The following is an 18,977-nucleotide window of genomic DNA, read 5'->3' as shown; positions in this document are numbered from 1 at the left end:
ACACCCTTCCAATCATTGTCTGAAATATCCTTACCAAAATATTCTATCTCTTAAAATCAGCATTAGCTCACTGTGCTCACATTATGCAAAAAAAAAGTTGTGAAATCAATGCCTTGAGAAGCAAAATCAGGTAAAGTTGTCTTTAGACACCTTGCTGGGAATTATTTTAAATTAGTAATTTGGGGAAAGCAAAATAAATGACTGTTGATGCTATAATGAAGCAAAAGATCTAACAGTTCTCAAATCCTCCCCTGTTGTCCCCAGTCTCGTTGGTCAATAAATGTTTGACCCAACCGTGGCAGGCAGGAAAGCACTGGCATGTCAGCAAGCTTGTTGCAAGGCACCATGGGATTTTACTGTGCTCTGTGACGTCTGAAACTTGGTGGGATGTTCTGTGCACAAAGACACCAGCAAAGTGAAATTTTGTGAAATTAGTATTTCCAGCTGTACTCTGTTATCCTGGGAAATAAAAAAAAGCTATGTATTAGGACTGTTTCAGTACGTGTGAGTCAGATAATTACTTTGTATGAAAGGTGTCACTGCAGTTGAATAACTTAGTGACATCCTTACAGGAGTATACATTCATAGCGCACTTGTGTTCCTTTTGAAATATGGTGAGTGCCATGAGTTATGAACTTGTATATTGATTTATACTGAATCAGTTAGCTCATTAGCACAATGTGTATCCTCCTGGCACAACCATGTGGTCTGTGAGAAGCATCAATCTTATGGTGTAAAATCACACAACAGAGAGGTTAGCAAAGTTGACAAAAGCAGAATTTCCATAGTGTGTCAAATAGTGAACATTTTATATAGTAACTGGAGCTTAAATAAATACAAGTATAAAATTAGCATTACAAAGTGCTTTTGCCACCAGGACAGGAAAGTGGGCAATACACAAAGTCTGATTTAACCATTGTTTTCTACATTGGATTAAGGCCTAACCGATTTTTAACCGTATGTAAGTGAATGTATTTTGTGTATATTAAAATCCGGCCCAAAAGTATCTATTGATTCAGAAGAAGGTGCTTACTTTCAAGTGAAAACCAAAAGCCTGTTGAAGGGCAATGTGAATTTGGTTTCTAAACTCCAACAGTTGTCTGTCAGTCATGTGAAAGGTTAATGCTGCTGGCAGATGTCACAGTTGAAGTTTTCAGAGGAAATCTTTGCTTGCATAAAACGGCATCAAGAAAGCTTTGTTTTTAGAGTCAAATATTAACAGTAAACAAGGCATCAAATGGATTGTAAACTACTGTCAACACCTTGTCTGGATGCTAGAATAAGATAACATCCTAATTGACTGTCAAGACACAATCATGAAATGAGTGTACTTTAACTTCTGGAATCAAGTTTCCTCCTTTGCCATGCCTGAACTGACTGAGGCTAAAGTGATTTATTGTGAGGTCACTTTTAATCATCATCAGTGCCAGTCTGCATTCATATAGTGCCTTCAACACAGTAAAATGCCCCAAGGTGCTTAATTAACAGGAACATTACATATATACAGTAAATAGTAATTATTGATGCAATATTGATCATATTTATTTATTCTTGACATGCTGAAAATGCAGACGTCACCTCATAGAACTCTCTAAAATTGTTGGGTGGAAATTTGACCCGTTAGCAATATTGTTTGCAGTGAATAAAGCAGCTTACGCTTAACTCATTGTAGAAAGAAAATGTATTCAAATACTGTGATCAGTAACACAACTTGTGGTGGTGACTGTCTGTCTGCTTTTGCAATTTTACTTTGCTAATTTAAAGTGTCCTGTCTATGATCATGTGGTTTCAGCAAAAGGGAGAAAAAAGTGCTTAAAAGTTATGGTTACAACCTGTTTCTTGCTCCACATTTTCAGTAACTGAAGTGGTTTAATGGAGCACTTCCTGTTGCTGAGCTTTTTTTTAATTAAAATTGACTTTAAATCTTGAGGTACATAGCAAACATTTTGGCCAGAATTCTCTGGTTGTTCAAGCTGGCAGGATTCTTTGATCTCACCATTGACACACTGTTGTCAGTTTTCCAACGGCGGGGGCAGCTTCAGTGGGGATTACCATTGACAGCAGTGGGACTAGAGGATCCCGCTGCCTGAAAATGGCATGCTGCCGATGAAAAACACCCGAAGGGAGGCCAGATATTGCGCCCCCTGAATTTTAAATTTTTGTGCATTTTTTTAAAAATGGAAGGGCAAGGAGTCACAGCACTTGTTAATGCTGTTAACAACAACATTTGTGTTTAAAACCCATTTGACAGCTAAGTCTATTTGGTCATTACGGGTTTCAGTTTTTTCCCCCCATGACAGCTGCATGGTTTATTCATGCTGGCAAGATTCTCTGGTTGATGTTTGGAAATGCACCCAGAATGTTGCTTTTGGATGTTATTTTCCAGTACTGCAAATTGGAGCCAAACCATTTATTTTGTAATTGTAATTGAGATATAATACTACATTGTGAATAAACATCAAAACACCCCCACCCCACCTCACCAAAAAACAAACCAGGGTTTTTGTGGTAGGTTAGGATTCATATTTAAAATTCCAACACCTCAGTACAGATAAAATTTTGACCAGTAGAATTAATATGCATTTTGATATACCTAATACTGAATCAAGGATATTACTCCATTTGGAGTCCTTTATGTTTCAACCAGTGAGTGCTCAGTGTCTGATTGATGGTATTGGTGCTCATAAATTGCTTTTGTTTGCTCAAGTTTTCACATACCAACATGACTAAAGTGAAAGAGTGTGTGTCTCCATATTCATCCCTGTCTGTCTCACTATCTTCACTACTGGTTCTTTCTCAGTCACTTGCTGTTTTGCTCTTTCTCTCCTTTGTTAATTCTTGTTTATGTTTCTTGTGTGCCTCTTTACTTGTGCACTGAGTGGAGAGCATGGGGTAGAGGGAAGAGGCAGAGATTTGAACATAAGAAATAGGAGCAGGAGTAGGCCATCTAGCCGTTCGAGCCTGCCCCGCCATTCAATAAGATCATGGCTGATCTGTCATGGCTCAGTTCCACATTCCCGCCCTCTCCCCATAACCCTTAATCCCCTCGCTTATCAAAAGCCCATCAACCCGCGTCTTTAAAATATTTAGCGAGACAGCCTCCACCACTTCAACGGGCAGAGAATTCCAGAGATTCACCACCCTTTGAGTGAAGAAGTTCCTCCTCAACTCCGTTCTAAACCGCCCCCCCTTTATCTTGAGGCTGTGCCCCCTAGTCCTACTATCCTTTCTGAGCAGGAAGAGTCTCTCCACCTCTATCCTATCCATCCCATTCATCATCTTATATGTCTCAATGAGATCTCCCCTCATTCTTCTAAACTCTAACGAGTACAAGCCTAGTTTATTCAGCCTCTCCTCATATCTCAAGTCCCTTAACTCCGGTATCAGCCTAGTAAACCTCCTCTGCACTCCCTCCAAGGCCAAAATATCCTTGCGTAAGTGTGGCGACCAAAACTGCACACAGTACTCCAGCTGCGGCCTCACCAATGCCCTATACAGCCGCAGCAAGACCTCCCTACTTTTATAAACAATCCCCCTCGCTATGAAGGCCAGCATCCCATTAGCCTTCCTGACCACCTGCTGCACCTGCAGGCTGGGTTTTTGTGACTCATGCACAAGGACCCCGAGGTCCCTCTGCACCGTCGCCTGCTGCAGTTTTTCGCCACGTAAGTAATAATCCTTCCTACCATTCTTCCTACCAAAGTGGACCACCTCGCACTTGCCAACATTAACTTCCATTTGCCAGTTCCTGGCCCATTCGCCCAGCCTATCTAGATCCTTCTGCAGACTCTCCACACCCTCCACGCAATTTGCCGTTCCACCAATCTTGGTGTCATCAGCAAATTTTGACACCATACATTCGGTTCCCTCCTCCAGATCATCTATATAAATGGTGGGGGAAGTGATGATACGTGTAGCAGAGGATGTGCATAAGGGGCACACAAATGGAATGAAAATCTGTTCTTTTGTTTTGGTGGGTAGTTCAAATGTAGCAGTAGCAGTGACTTTGGAGCAGGCTGCCTGTCACTCAACTCAACTTAGAAATTAGTGCATCTACTAATCAGCCATCCCTATCCCATCCCCCTCTGCTTCCTGCCTCTGAGTCAATTTTGAATCCAATATGCCACTTTGGGCACATGGGGATAGGGCCCTGGGCAAGATGCTCTTTCGAAGAATCAGTGCAAACTTGGTTGCCCGAATGGCCTCTTTCTGCACTGTAGAGAAAAATCATAGAATTCCTAAACAAGTCTGTGTTGACTATTACCGATTTAATTCATGTTTCTCCAAATGCAGATATATCCTGACCCTCAGAATTTGTTCTAGTAACTTTCCCAGCACTGTAATTAGACTGACTGGCCTATAATTTCCGGATCTATACCTACCTCCCTTTTTTAATAATGAGACAGAGTTTACAGGTCGCCAGCCCTCTGACACTCGTGGCCAGAGAGAATTTGAAAATGACTGCCAGTGCCCCTGATATTTCCTCCCTTGCCCACCTCATCATTTAATCCGGGGCTGCAGATTTATCCACTTTTAAGACTGCCAAACCTGCTGGTGCCTTCTCTTTTATATTAATTTCTTCTAATATTTCACAGTCCTCCACACTGAGGTCTACATTTGCATCATCCTTTTTCATTGTGAAGAATGATACAAAGTTTTCATTGAGGACTGTTTGAGTGGGTAAATAACCAAATGTTACTTCTTGCTGGTGCATTAGTAACAACGGAGCATATGTTATATAAATGAGATTAGGATACACTTCGATGTAATTGTTAGAATAGAGACTATATTTCTAAAAGCAGCCATTGGAGTAGTTAAATTGAGTTAGGTAAACTTTTTAAAGAACTATGTCAGAGCATCTTTTTTTGGGGGAGGAGCAGGGATTTGGGATAAGGTAGATAATTTAGTTATGGAGCTGGCATCAATACAAATGCAATAGACAAATGGCCATCTAATTTGCTGAAGTTGCTATGAATACTACATCCCCTCTAGTTTTTCTAAACTTTTCGTAGCTGTGAGTAAAATTTTGCAAGGTCAAATTAACTTAAAAGTTGAAGGTGCAACAGCAGTGATTTGCATTGTTACCACTGAATTTTAGCTTTGTCTTGATTATAAAACCATAATGTTAAATAGCATTTGAAATTTCTTTCTTCCATTTCTCCAAGACGATTGCTGAGTACAATTCCGCAAACATCCACAAATGCATTTTTCAGGCGGCCTGGTAACTTTCTCTTCTCTCCTCCGTTGATACCAAATTTCATATTTTTCTATCCAAGCATGGAAGTTCTGAGGCTCCTAATTTTCACCTTTCGTTCTGATAAGTATCCAAGCTGTGGCCTGTACCAACCAATGAGAAGTGTGTGGTCAGTTATGTCAATTTGATGTGGTGCCTGCATATATGTTTCTTTAAATAGTTTTCTTTTAAAAATCCCGGGGTTAGACATGGTGCACAAAGCCTGCTTGTTGTCTTGTGTTGCAAGCCTGCAACATGCTCTATTTTCAGTCACATCAACTTTGAATTGAATTCATCACTTTTTTTATAAAAATGAGGTCTCCAAGACAGCACCTGGTACCTTCAGGAAAGGTTCAAAGCATGTTTTATACTTTTAAGTAATCCATTGTTTAAAGGTAAAATACAGCTTGTGAACAATTAAAAAGTTATGCAATTAGCATGAACTGCAAATATTCAGTGAAGAACTTTGGAAAAATGTAAATTCTCTGATTATACTTCCTTGAAATTCTCTACTATATTAGCCTGGTCATTTCAATTGTTTAAACTTCATAATCTATTATTGTATGTAATTTAGATTATTTTTGACTAGCCTACATAATACATAAACTGAATGCAGTCACGCTTTATATGCTTTCCTTAATGTTTGGTAATTTTATTATTTTGCACATTGCTTTGTGAAAAATTAAGTTATTTTTCATAAATGGCCTACTTTCTTTTTATTCAATCAGGTGTAAGGATGTATCTGTATCTTTCTGGAATCCATATTGGATGCTGCCCACTGGTGTTTGTGCAGTGAACTGCTTTTGGGAATCTGCATTTAGGTAGGCTTGCTTTGTAATATGTATACAGAATAGTGTAATTTATATTCTGGTTTTCAAGGATTAGTGTTATGGGGCGGGTAAAACTTGTATTTGGAAAATGAGCAAAAATAGTTACAAGTTGTTTGTTTTGATACACAATGGTGTATCTTATACACATGCATACAGGGATTCACTGACCCTGTCAGACAGCCCGTGGGGATCCTGATGCCCTGCCGAATGGAGCATCAGCCAAAAACTGAGGTTCTTAATGACGTAAAGGCAATCGGGATTGACACAACTTGCCCCGCTGGCCCTAACTGAACAGCAACCCAACTATTATGTAAACCTGTTAAATGTCATACAATTAGCAGGCAGGACAGCCCTTTCAGTGGCCTTCCACCATTCATCTGCCTTTTCACGGGGGGAACTGCACTGGATGAGCTTTGGTTATTACCAGCACCAATGTGGACCTGGCATGCTGGACCCCAGTGTCCAGGTCCAGTAGCCATTTGTCCCTCTGTCAGGCTGCAGAGGGAGGGGCCCCAAGGGTCCTGGGGGGTTGGATAGGCTGGAGCCAGAGGACTGGAGAATTGTAAGTATTTCACCCTTATTCAAAAAAAGGTTGTAAAGCTAAGTTTAGCACCTGCAGGCCAATCAGTTCAACTTTGGTGGTAGAAAATGTTCAGAAACAATAAGTTGGGACAAAATTATTAATAGTCACTTTGGAAAAAGTGAATTAATTAAGGAAAGCTGACATGGATTTGTTATGGGCAAATTGTGTTTAACTAACTTGCTAGAGTTTTTTTTGAGGTATCAGAGACAGTTAATGAGGATAATACATTTGATATGGTGTATATGGACTTCCAAAAGGCATTTAGAGTGCTGTACAACAGATCTGTGAGCAAAATTATAACTCACGGAATAAAAGGGACAGTAGCAACTTGTAGATGAAATTGGCTGAATGGCAAAAAATGATGAGTAGCAATTTATGAATTTTTTCCAGTCTGGAGGAAGATTTGTAGTGGATTTTCCCAGGCATCTGTGTTAGGACGTTGCTCTTCCTGATTATATATTAATGATCTAGACTTTGGTGTACATGGACAATTTTAAAATTAGTGGATGATGTGAACCTTGGAAGCATTGTGAATATGAAGAGGATAATGTGAAACTTCAATACGTTGGTGGCGTGAGTGGACAAGTGGTAGATTAAATTAATGCAATGAAATGTGAAGTGATTCAATTTAGTAGTTAGAACTTGGAGAAACAAAGTAAAATAAAGGAAACTATTCTAAACGGGGTGCTGGAGCAGAGATATCTGGGTGTATATGTACATAAGTCATTGAAGATGGAAGAATAGGTTGAAAGCGTGGTGAATAAAGCATGCAACATCCTCAGCTTTATTAAAAGGACAAAGAATACAAAAGCAAGGAAGTTGTGCTAAATTTCCATAGAACGCTGTTTCGGCCTCAACAGTGGTATTATGTCCGTTTCTGTGTGCCACACTTCAGGAAAGATATGAAGATTGATAAATTCCACGGACCTGAAGAGCTACATCCCGATGGTACATCTTTCAGCACCATCTTTGAAAGTGGTGACTATGGAGATGATGGGTGCATTGGTGGTTCATGCAGACTGGAAAATAACAAATGTACTCTTACTATTTAAAAAGGGAAAGCCTGAGAAAATAGAGAACTATAGATGTACAAACGTACAAATTAGGAGCAGACTAAAACTAATTAAGAAAACTTGGCCTTTCAAGCCTGCTCTGCCATTCAATAAAATCATGGCTGATCTGATTGTAAACTTTCACCCTCTTGCTTATCAAGAATATATCTAACTCTGCCTGTTTTTTTTAAAAAAATCAAAGACTCTGCTTCCACAGCCTTTTTAGGAAGTGACTTCCAAAGATTCACAACCCGCTGAGAGAAAAATAAATTCCCCATATCTCTATCCCAAGTTGGCAACCCCTTATTTTTAAACAATTCCAGATTCTCCCACAAGGGGAAACATCCTTTCCAGGCCAACTCAATCAAAACCCCACGGTCTTTTATAATTAAGTTCAATCTAGATCCGGTAAATCCCATCTTTTATAATAGATTCTTTTAGTCACGTGGAAGATAATGGTTGGACAGATTCAACATGGATTTATGAAAGGGAATTATATTTGACAAATATATCTATTGAACTTTTCAGGGTGTTACTTGTAGCATTGATAAAGGAGAACCAGTGGGTGTGGGATTTGGATTTTTGAAAGACTTTTGATAATGTCTCACACAGGAAGCTAGTAAACAAAATTAGAACACATGGGATTGTGGGTAACATACTGGAAGTGACTGAGAATTGGTTAACAGAAAACAGTAGAAAATGGTTATTCTCAGGATGGCAGATTGTGTTATTAGTTGGGATTAATAAATTATAATTTATTATTTATTATTATTGCAAGGATGAGTGCTGGGGCCACAGCTGAACACAATCTATATAAATGATTTGGATGTGAGAGCCAAATGTAATATTTCCAAGTTTGATGATAACCTAAAACTAGGTGGGAATGTAAGTTGTGACGAGGATGGAAGGGGGGGCTTCAAGGAAATTTGGGCAGTCTAAGTGAATGGGCAAGAACATGGGAGATGCATTATAGTGGAATGGCAGGATTATCTTGCAAGGAAACTGGGCCTGTAGTGTCTGGAATTTAGAAGAGGAGAGATGATCTCATTGAAACTTAAAAAATTCTTACTGGGAATGATGGTAGATGCAGATAAGATGTTTTCCCTGACTGGTGAACCTAGAATAAGGGGACACAGTTTCAAATAAGGGATAGACCATTTGAGACTTGAGATGAGGAGGAATTTCTTCATTCAGACCATGGTGAATCTTTGGAATTCCCTACCTCAGAGGCTATGGAAGCATTGGATACTAATGACATCAAGGGATATGGGGTAAAATGACATTGAGCTAGATGATCAGCCACAACCTATATAAATGGGAGAGCAGGCTCAATAGGCTCATACTCCTGCTTCTCTGTCCTATGAAAGCGTTAAAGAAAATTCAGAAAAGATTCATAAGATGGGTTCCATGGTGAGAAAGTTCAGTTACATAGATTGGAGATATTGGGACTGTTTTCTTGAGAGAAGAGATTTGATAGAGATATTGAAAATCGTGAACGTGAATCTGCTCCCATGGGTGGAAGGATCAAGAACAAGATATCAGAGATTTAAGGTGTTTGGCAAAAGAAGCAATGAAGACACGAGAAGCTTTGCACAGTGAGTGATTGGGATCTGGAATGCACTGCCTGATATTGTGGACACAGATTTAATTGATTTAATTAAAAGAGGGAATAAGATTAATATGTGAAGAGGGCTATGGGGAGATGGCAGGGAGTCATGCAGACACAACAGGATAAATGGCTTGTGTTGTAACAGTTCTGTGATCCTGAGTCTATTATCTCTTTCAATTCTATATTTTTCTAGTTCAACACCTATCATCATACAAATATGTTTCAATTTTTTCCTTACAAAGTCAGTATCTGGTAGTTGTGGCTATAACTATAACTGACACAGCTTCAAAAAAAATGATATATTACAACTGCTTTTGTTCTGCCCTCCACAGACTTGAGGTAATCCAGAATTCTCTTACCTGTATCCTAACTTGCATTAGGTCCCAAGTCAGCACTTCTGGCTGACTTTGTCTCTAAGTTAAGCAACACCTCAATGTTAAAACAGAAGTAAGCATGTGCTCCATTTGTCTTCCTTCGTGTCTCCAGACAGAGGAAGAATATGAAAAAGAATGTTAATGTAAGTCGTTGGTCCCAGTTGCTTTTTCTAACTCAGCTGTCCTGCCTTAGTTCAGTTCAGCCAATGTAAGAAATTTGCATTGAGCTTCTGAATACAAGTAGAGACAGGTGCCACAGTATGATTGTCTCTGGGCATTCCTTTCATTGATACTTCCCTTCTGTGTCTTGAGTCAAATATCCACCTCTTCCTTTGCTTCAGTCAATTTCCTATCTCTTTTTAGATTTTCCTTTTGAATTCCCCCTCTGTTTTCAACTTCTATAGCATTTTCAATAGTCTTTTATAGGGAACTTTATTGATCTATTTTTGGAAAGTTTGATGCACCATGATTTTTAGTTGACATCTGCCACCAATTTCTCCAAAATGTGAGAGCTTGATCAGGTGAATCTTGAAGCTACGTTCATTGCTATTTTACTAATTATTTATCTATGGTTGATATTGGTAGTTGTCTACTTTAGTTTTACACCCTTTTGCAGATGGTTACTTCACAAATAAGGTAAGAATCTGTACGAACTTCCAAAGTCCAGTGGATTTCATCATGAACATCTGTACCCATATTTTTATTTTGTAAAGTAGAAAGCTTCCTAATACAAATTTAGTCAGGGGTAAGTTTTTCACTCAGAGGGTGGTGGGTGCGTGGAATCAGCTGCTGGCAGTGGTGGTGGAGGCGGATTTGATAGGGTCTTTTAAGAGACTTCTGGATGAGTACGTGGGACTTATTAGGATTGAGGGTTATAGGTAAGCCTAGTAGATAGAGATATGTTCGGCGCAACTTGTGGGCCAAAGGGCCTGTCTGTGCTGTAGTTTTTCTATGTTTGTTCTTAAATTTGAGCATGATCCATAGATTTTTGATATGCTGTATGAATCTGTTTCTAATGTAGCAATTTGAGCTGTATATTTCACGAAATAGGCAAGTCAACCAAGTTACAATTAGAATCAGTGCTGAAGAGGCCATTTGGCCCATTTTGAGTCTGCACTGACTCTGACAGAGTATCTTACCCAGGCCCTTTCCCCCCACCCTATCCCTGTAACCCCACGCATTTTCCATGGCTATTCCATCTAACCTACACATCTTGGGACCCTAAGGGGCAATTTAGCATGGCCAGTACACCTACCATTCACACCATTGGATTGTGGGAAAAAACTGGAGCACCAGGAGGAAGCAGGTACAGGGTGAATGCGCAAATTCCACACAGACAGTCACCAGAGGCCAGAATTGAACGTGGAATTGTACATGTGTCCCTGGCACTGAGGCAGCACTGTGCTTGCCCATTGATAATTTTTTTGTGTGACAAAAAAGTGTCGTAAACAATCGCATCTTGTAAAGCTGATGGTGAGCTCCAGTCACTTACTTCTACTCACCACTGCTCAGGAATTCGGTTCTTTATGTTTGGTCCAAGGGTTGTGATGAGGCAATGGTGAACAAATTGATGGTACTGTTAACAGTACCTTCAGTAACTTTGCTACTGATTGAAAGTAGACTGATTAGGTGGTAATTAATCAGCTTAAATCTGTCTGCTTTTTGAGGACAGGAAATACCTGGGCAATTTTCTGCTTTTGACAATGTGCTTAAATGGACAGAAATTAGCATTCTGTTGATCAAAATATTTGTCTTTGATATTTACTATTTAGCATGCAGACTTTAAATTACAGTTTAATACTTCCAATGTTAGTTTGTTGTTTAGCGCAAGATGATGTTCATATAGTAATTTTTAACAAATTTCAGTTAGTACCATTTTAAAGACTGCCAATCTCATTGTTGTGTTGTAAAACGGACGAAAGAGTGTTATGGGAAAAAAAATGTTATTTCAGTGGTCATATTACAGTGTGCTGTAGAAATTTTAATTTGGGATGTCTTGTCAAAAGTGATCAATGGTTTGCATTGAAAAACATGACAGTACAACAATTAGATCACTGCATCTCTTGCATTCAGTTTGTGTTGTAGTCATGACTTAATCCTAAATACAATTGATTCATATCAGTGATAAGCAACCTAGGCAAGTGAGTGGGCCGTATGAGTGGCCTTCCTGCATCTCCATGGGCTGCCAGTTGAAATCAGGCTTGTTCACTTAGCATGACCCCATGAATAAGATCAAGTACATTAAATACATGCTGAATATTTCATAATGAGTTAAAGAAACTGCTGAATCATTTATATATTAATAGAACTAGCATCAACTTCAAATGGTTAAAAACAAAAGAAACGTTTGCACTTTGGAAACAGAGAGCGCTCAGGCCCCCTCACAGTCAATGTTGTGTGCAATCCGTATGCATCTCAGTTGCCCTTGCTTTATGTGTGGATCACTTCAGTCATACCTGTAGTAAAAAAAACTACGCAGAACATGTGGGCAACGGTCAACAAAATGTCTTGTGGGCCTCACTTAAAAACCAGATGGGCAGCATGTGGCTCCTTTATTAAAATTGGCTGCTTTCTTATTCCGAGCAGCTGATTATTAACTAATGAAGTCCTTAAACCGTGAAGTTAAATTTTGTGTCTATTACATGTTTTACATATGGATGTTAACACAGACAAACCTATGTCATCATCGTCAAACCCTCTAAATGCGGGTGATGTCATGAAGTTTTACAGCATGGAAAGAGGCCCTTCAGCCCATCATGTGTGCCAGCCATCAAGCACCTAACTAGACTAATCCTGGAACCATAGCTTTTTGGGCAGAGAGGACAAGAGTTTTCTTGAGGAATGGGAATTCTCAAGCCAGGGTCCTGCTTTCTCCTCTTCTGCTTTTATCATTTCTCTGCAGTAGAGTGTTTTAATGAGGTAAATTTCCATTTATGTTGTGACTTTTGGATGAAGCACTGACATATGGTATGGTTTGCAATAAGTTTCTCACATGCTATTGTTGTTGCCAGGGTAATGTCAGAAGTCAGTGAACATTTGCCATATCTCAGCAATAACTTTTCTCAATAGTTCGCCAGAAGAGGCAATCCAGCACAGAATAAGCAGTGCCAGCGCAGCCTTCCAAAAATTGCAGAGATCTGTATAACTGAACAAAAGCTTTAGCCTACAACATTGTTGTTATCACCATTCTTCGACATAAGACTTTGGTCTTCTACCAGAGGCAACTCTGGATGCTGGAGTATTTCCAGCAGCAGTGTCTCTGTAACTCAATTTGTGAGCAAACAGGCAAACAAACTCTAGCATTCTAACAGGAGCCAGTTCTCTAACCTTGTTACCATGCTCATGTGATTGTAAACTACCCTGATTTCTCCTCACACCACCTGTCTACAAAAAGAAAGAGATTTTAGTTTGTAAGCATTTTCCAACCCAGAGTTTTGGTGTGATCCAATTTTCATAGCAAACACAAATTGGGTGATCTGAAGGTAAAGAGGAATTGAAGATTTACAGGGCAAAGACCACAGAGAAAATAATTATTGTTCACTCAAGGGCTGAGTCCAAAATCAAAGTCCAATGGTGAATCCCTTTGGAGACCAGCAGGCTGGACAGATGACAGAATAATTTATTTTTCCACTAGAATTAATGATACAGAATATCTAGTAGAAACAGTGTAGACGGGGCCAGGCATTTTAACCTGAACAGAGCCCTCCTTTTTGTGCTGTTGCTAGGTAATGGAAAGATGTCAGACTGAGTTTTGCAGTTTCACAAGGCAATATTACTGGTTTGGAGGGGGTGCACTCTGCAGTGCTCAAAGATCATTCGGTTCTCTTCTGAATTAACAATATGCACATTTCTTCAATATTGCCAAATAGCTCTGTTTGTGGTCACAAACAGACATTGCTTCAGCCATTTTAAAAATCCAATTTTCCAGTTTTAAAATTTTAGGAATTAGTCAGAAAAAAGGTCTAGCCCTCTGCCAACATAAAGTAGAGGATGGATTTGATTCATGTTTTGGGACTGTACAATGAACTTCTTAATTGTAAAGGAGTATGAACACAGGAAAATAAATTTTACTTTCATTTTCTACAATTGCTGAGGCTACCACATGGCATTTCTGGCTTGGGTATTATAGCATTGACTACGTGCAGAGTAAAAAATTCCTGTAACTATAACTCAACCACAAGAGAGTATTCTTCCTCAAGTGTGAATTTCAATGCTAGCAGCCTTATTTATTATCAGATTAGAGGCAATTAACACTGTAGATTTTTCTCATTAGGGATTTGTTAAGGCCACCAAAATGCCACAGACCTCTCGGACAAAGAAGATCATGATTTCATAATTGGAAGAGTTGAGGCTTAATTTTGTTAAAACTGGGAATGTCCCAGATTTTCACTTCAGCTGTGAAGATAAATATGGGCAAATAAGGGCATTTATACTTATTTGAAACTTGTATTGAAATGTTGAACTACTCGATGGCATATGAAATAGGTCAATGATACAGTTGACGCTACAAATCTTTTTTTTAAACTTGTGGTGTGAGGGCAAAAATTGAAAATTTTCCCTGCTCACCTACGTGAGGATGCCATTCCTAAGGCAAGCTACATTTGTTGTAGTCCTTCAATGACATAGCTAAGCTATACAAGTCACAATCCACGTCCCATTCTGATTTGAGCGTGTCTAAATTGAAGGTGCAATAGGAGTACTGCTATTTGCATCAGTGTTTCAAAGTAAGAGAGTCGAATATCCTATTGGGTAGCCTTCCTGATCACTGTCCACCAAATTATTTTGGAATGCATATGTGTCTTGACCTCAGGTAGGATAAGATCTGTCTTGGCTATGGTTCTATCCACATTTTCCCAACATTGATGTTTTGGCATGCACATGACAAATGGCTACTTGGCTAATATCTGGAATGCAGCCATTATCTATAGAACTGTGCTCAAACATGGATCAACACATTTGACATGAGTATCTCTGCAGCGTGAATTTTTTTTTGTTCTTGCCTTTCTGACTGAGATGGTAAATTCATTAATTATCTAAGAATAGACAACTGTGTTTTGGGAGTCTGTGCTCATTGGGTTGAGATCTTTCTAAGCTCCGTTTCTTTCCGAATATTTGTTGCCAATAATGAGAGGTTAGGTTTGATCCAAAAATTATGAAACAATTGTGTACAATTTGTTGCCAATAATAAATTGTGAAACAATTGTGTATATAAAGAAAAAGAATGATACCACACATTCAACATTCTTATAATTTTTATTGTTTTTGGAGAAATATTGCCATGACTCCAGAGAGAGATAACATTTTAACCAAAACTGATAATTTTCAAAAAAAACCTATTTTCTTGATTATCTGAATGCAGTGGAAATTAATTTTAATAATATCAGAAGTATTGGCTGTACCCTTAGCATCTGATTTGGAGATACTGAAGAGTAGTTGATCATTCAGACTTGAGTGTAAAGAAAACTGAAATGTGTGGTCTACTGCTCCATATAGGCCATGAGTGTTCAGATTTCAAAGAGAACTTTAGAATTAAACTTCTATTCATTGGCTTCCCTTTTATTAAAAAGGTAAAACCATCTTGTGTATAAAAGGGTAATTTTCACCTTCAGCATCTGATCAGTAACCTCTTGACCATTGTAAAACATACATGAATTTCTTCCTATTAGAATCTAATGAAGTAAAATCTGACACATTCATTATTCACCTTCACTATGGTACAATGATGGTATAATAACCAGCAGTGAAGGTGAATATACCCATTTAATTTTTCTCTTGTGAATTGGATTCCTGGATTGCATCAGTTCACTGAGGAAAAACTCACTTTTGAGGAGAAGATACATGGGTGTATGTTGTTTATACAGTAGTGACCTGAATATCCTGCATTCGAGGATATATTTTTATCAAAATCTTAATTCACAGGCATGAAGTAAGAACATGGAACCCTGCAGGCTCATCGAAAAACTCTTCTTGGAGGATGCATCTGGCTGTGGTAGCTTGTGGACAGAGACTGGAGGAAACTTTAACAATGCTGAAGTCTGCAGTTTTATTTAGTCAGAAGCCACTTCACTTCCACATATTTGCAGAAGATGACCTCCATCAGAAGTTCAATAGCTCAGTATGTACTACATTGATATTTAACTTTTTTTTATTTAAACAGGTTTAGAAAGAAATTTGATAAGTGTCCCCCGAGCATTTTGAATTTGATTAATTTAGGAGTTTGAAAAATATTTCTGTTTTATGTAGTTACTGCACCATTTTCCCTTTTCTCATCTTGCAGTGTTTAAATATCTCTTGTACTCGGGATAACCTCCACTGGTGGTGCCACTGTTTAGATAGCTGTGTGGTGACAGTGGCCCTGTAATAACTCACTTAGTTACTTTTCTACCCACCTCAGAGTGAAAAGATCCTTGAACATCACTTATCATTGGCGATAGAAATTGTTAATCTAATCTGTATTTATTTTATTTTCATTCCTGAAAATGAATTTTGATGGACATCCTGTTAGTAATGTATCTCTGTTTTGCACACAGTTGGAAACCTGGAAAAAAGCATTTCATCAGAAATTTAGTCACACCATCTATCCAATAACATTTCCAGCTGAGACTGCAGCAGTATGGAAGAAATTGTTCAAGCCCTGTGCTTCACAGAGACTCTTCCTACCTGTAAGATCGATTCTGTGTTACAATTACTTAATAACTTCTCTATGAATGAAATGATCTGAAGAAACTGTTTAATTAAGAATATTACCATGGTCCTTTTGTTCAGATACTGTCTCAATGTGGGACTTTTTCTGAAGCTGAGTGTAGAGTGGTCAGGGAGGCCAGCAATCAGGTAGGTTGGAGATAATCTCAGGGTGGCTGGAGGTGGGGTGCCAGAGTGCATGTGCTGATCTCACCACAGACAAATTGGCACATGCGGAGTGGCCCACTCAGCGCTATGCTGCTGGGCACTTCAGCAGGAACAGGTCCCGCCCCCTACTTTCCAGATGAATCTCTCTGAGACACTGTGTGATGCACAGGATGCTGGAGATTCATGAAACTAAGTATGCTCAAAAAACAGGTGGGAAAATTTCCCATTTTTGGACACTTATTTATTTTTGTGGGGGAATCCCAGCTGTAATTTTTCAAGGAAATATGTAGAAGTCCCTGTTGATTTTCTGCAGTTTGGTGTACTAAGTGCACTAGGTTAGGTTTGGTATTCATTTTGGCTTCCTGTTCAAATAACTATAACATCAGAAATGGGTATTTCAATTATATTTTCAGCTGACTCCAGTTTGTGGTATTAAAGGTAGAAAAATTTTTGTCCTGGTCAGCATTTCAATCAGGTTCACTGTGAGATACTCTGTCACAAAATGGATTATGGTTGGATTCAAGACATTAGTTATTATCTGTTCATAATTCTAGTCAATAACCCAGTTGACAAAAATTAGCTAAAGCAACTTTGATATTATAACAGCAGATATGGTAACCGTTATTCAGTATCCTGCACGCAATGCTGGAGTTGAGATGGCAAATTAACTGCAAATTACATGGCAGAGAGTGTTTTTTCATATGACCAAGTGTCATCTCGGGGTGTGTGGAAACCCAGTGTGATTCCTGCCAGCGCAGGTGACATTTTCATGATCTTCCAACACTTTGTAATTTTTTGCAGGGGGATGTGTTTTGTGCCGTCATTGAGAGGGACATGATCTAAATATGCCAGCAAGTCTGACTCCTCTGTGATCACCATTTTTAAAGGGTACTCTGATCTTTAATATTAAGATCCCTGCCTATTGCTGGCATAATCCATTCCCTTCCCACATGAGCGAACCTCCCAATATGGGGTTGGCTAAAGGCCCCACCCCTACTGAACCCATCCTTAGGTTATTGCTAATGGCCAGGATGGATAACTGTCTTCAGATATACCTCACTGGAGTTTTGTTGAGGTTTTCCATTTGTGTCTGCTTGCATATAATTTTCACCCCTCGCATGGGCAATTGTTTTAACGGCCAGAAAAATCTCATGCTGGTGAGTACACAATCAACATTTGTTTGCAATATCCATATTGCATTCTCTACCCACTTGACTAGGACTTTCTCCTGTGAAATTCCGTATTATGCAGGGTGATATTGAATGAAGGAAATCACATGGGAAAATCCACTGACCATGCTGTAATGAGTAAAAATTGTTTTGGCACCTCTACATCAGTTAGTGCTGAGCATTGTTTAAGCCCAAGCAGATGAAACTCTGATCAAGAACCTATCTGGTCAGGCTCAAGGGGCCAGTTCAGCATTAATCAACTTCTAGTAGAAGGCACACAGAACAATTCAAACTAAGCAAAATGCTGCAGATGCTAGAATATGAAACAACAAGAGGACACCAGAAAAGCTCAGCAGGTCTGCCAGCATCTATTAGGAGAGAAACAGAGTTAACTTCGTACCCTTTGACTCTTTGTCAGAAGCTCTAACACATTCTCCCTCCCTTAAATTCTGATGTACAATCAAAGGATTCAAAATGCTAACTCTGTTTCCTTCCTAATAGATGCTGCCAGAGCTGCTGAGGTTTGCCGGCATCCCCTGTTCTTGTTACACTCCCAAACTGATTACTTTCGTTTGCCTGATATGCTGCAATTGAGTCAACCCATAGAATGGGAACTTAAGCTGGTTGATGCCTTGTCATTGTTCAGTGTCAAAACAGTTGATTAAGTGGGCTCTGTAGTAGTGATGTTAAGTGCTGAGTTGCTTGCCATAGCTGTTGACAATGTAGGCAGTCCCCACAAGACACACTAGTTCAGTCAAACATTTAATCATCACCTCCTTTGCATTCAGTAACAATTTATATGTGAGGAGTTGGGTTCCTTTCTGCATTTATTACCAGGAGCCAAAGCTCTTAACAACTGTATTTGAAAATCTTGCCAAATATTTGTCAATTTGTTAAAACTATAAAAATAAGTGTTGCATTTGTAGTACAGATAGGCCTGTCCACCCACGTACTGAGGTAATTAGCCTCTTAACATGGTATCTGTTTTCGTCAGTACTGAAATTGTGGATGCTTGCCTTGACACAGATTTCCTAATCATTGTGAACCATGAAGGAAATAACATCAAAAAAATCACCAGAGGTGGATCTCTGTGTCAAATCTGTCTTGTAAGCTGTCTCAGACCACTAATTTAAAACATGATATAAAAGAACACGAGGGACACCAGAAAATATATTGGATTATGCTAATCAGGAAGCTTCAGTGACGAGTAGTATCCAATTAAGTGAAATTCTGTTTCAAGTGGATTGGTGTTGCTCCAGAGCTAAATCTTGATTTGTC

General features: G+C 39.0%; 1 protein-coding gene across 2 annotated transcripts in view; it reads left to right on the top strand.

The window, feature by feature from the left end:
- The window catches only part of LOC145344021 (glucoside xylosyltransferase 1-like), a 62,851-nt gene that overhangs the window by 10,122 nt on the left and 33,752 nt on the right, over positions 1-18,977 (top strand). The window contains exons 2-4 of one of the 2 annotated variants that reach the window (XM_080190729.1): positions 5,962-6,054; positions 15,601-15,796; positions 16,212-16,343. In XM_080190729.1, coding sequence (XP_080046855.1) covers positions 5,962-6,054; positions 15,601-15,796; positions 16,212-16,343 — 421 coding nt within the window. The remainder of the gene's footprint in view (positions 1-5,961; positions 6,055-15,600; positions 15,797-16,211; positions 16,344-18,977) is intronic. The other variant, XM_080190730.1, reaches the window with a different exon arrangement.

The sequence above is a fragment of the Carcharhinus amblyrhynchos genome, chromosome 6, assembly GCF_965287045.1.
Source record: "Carcharhinus amblyrhynchos chromosome 6, sCarAmb.v2.hapA, whole genome shotgun sequence".
NCBI lineage: Eukaryota > Metazoa > Chordata > Chondrichthyes > Carcharhiniformes > Carcharhinidae > Carcharhinus > Carcharhinus amblyrhynchos.
Note: the sequence above shows the minus strand (reverse complement) of the source record. Positions and strands in the feature narration are given on the sequence as shown.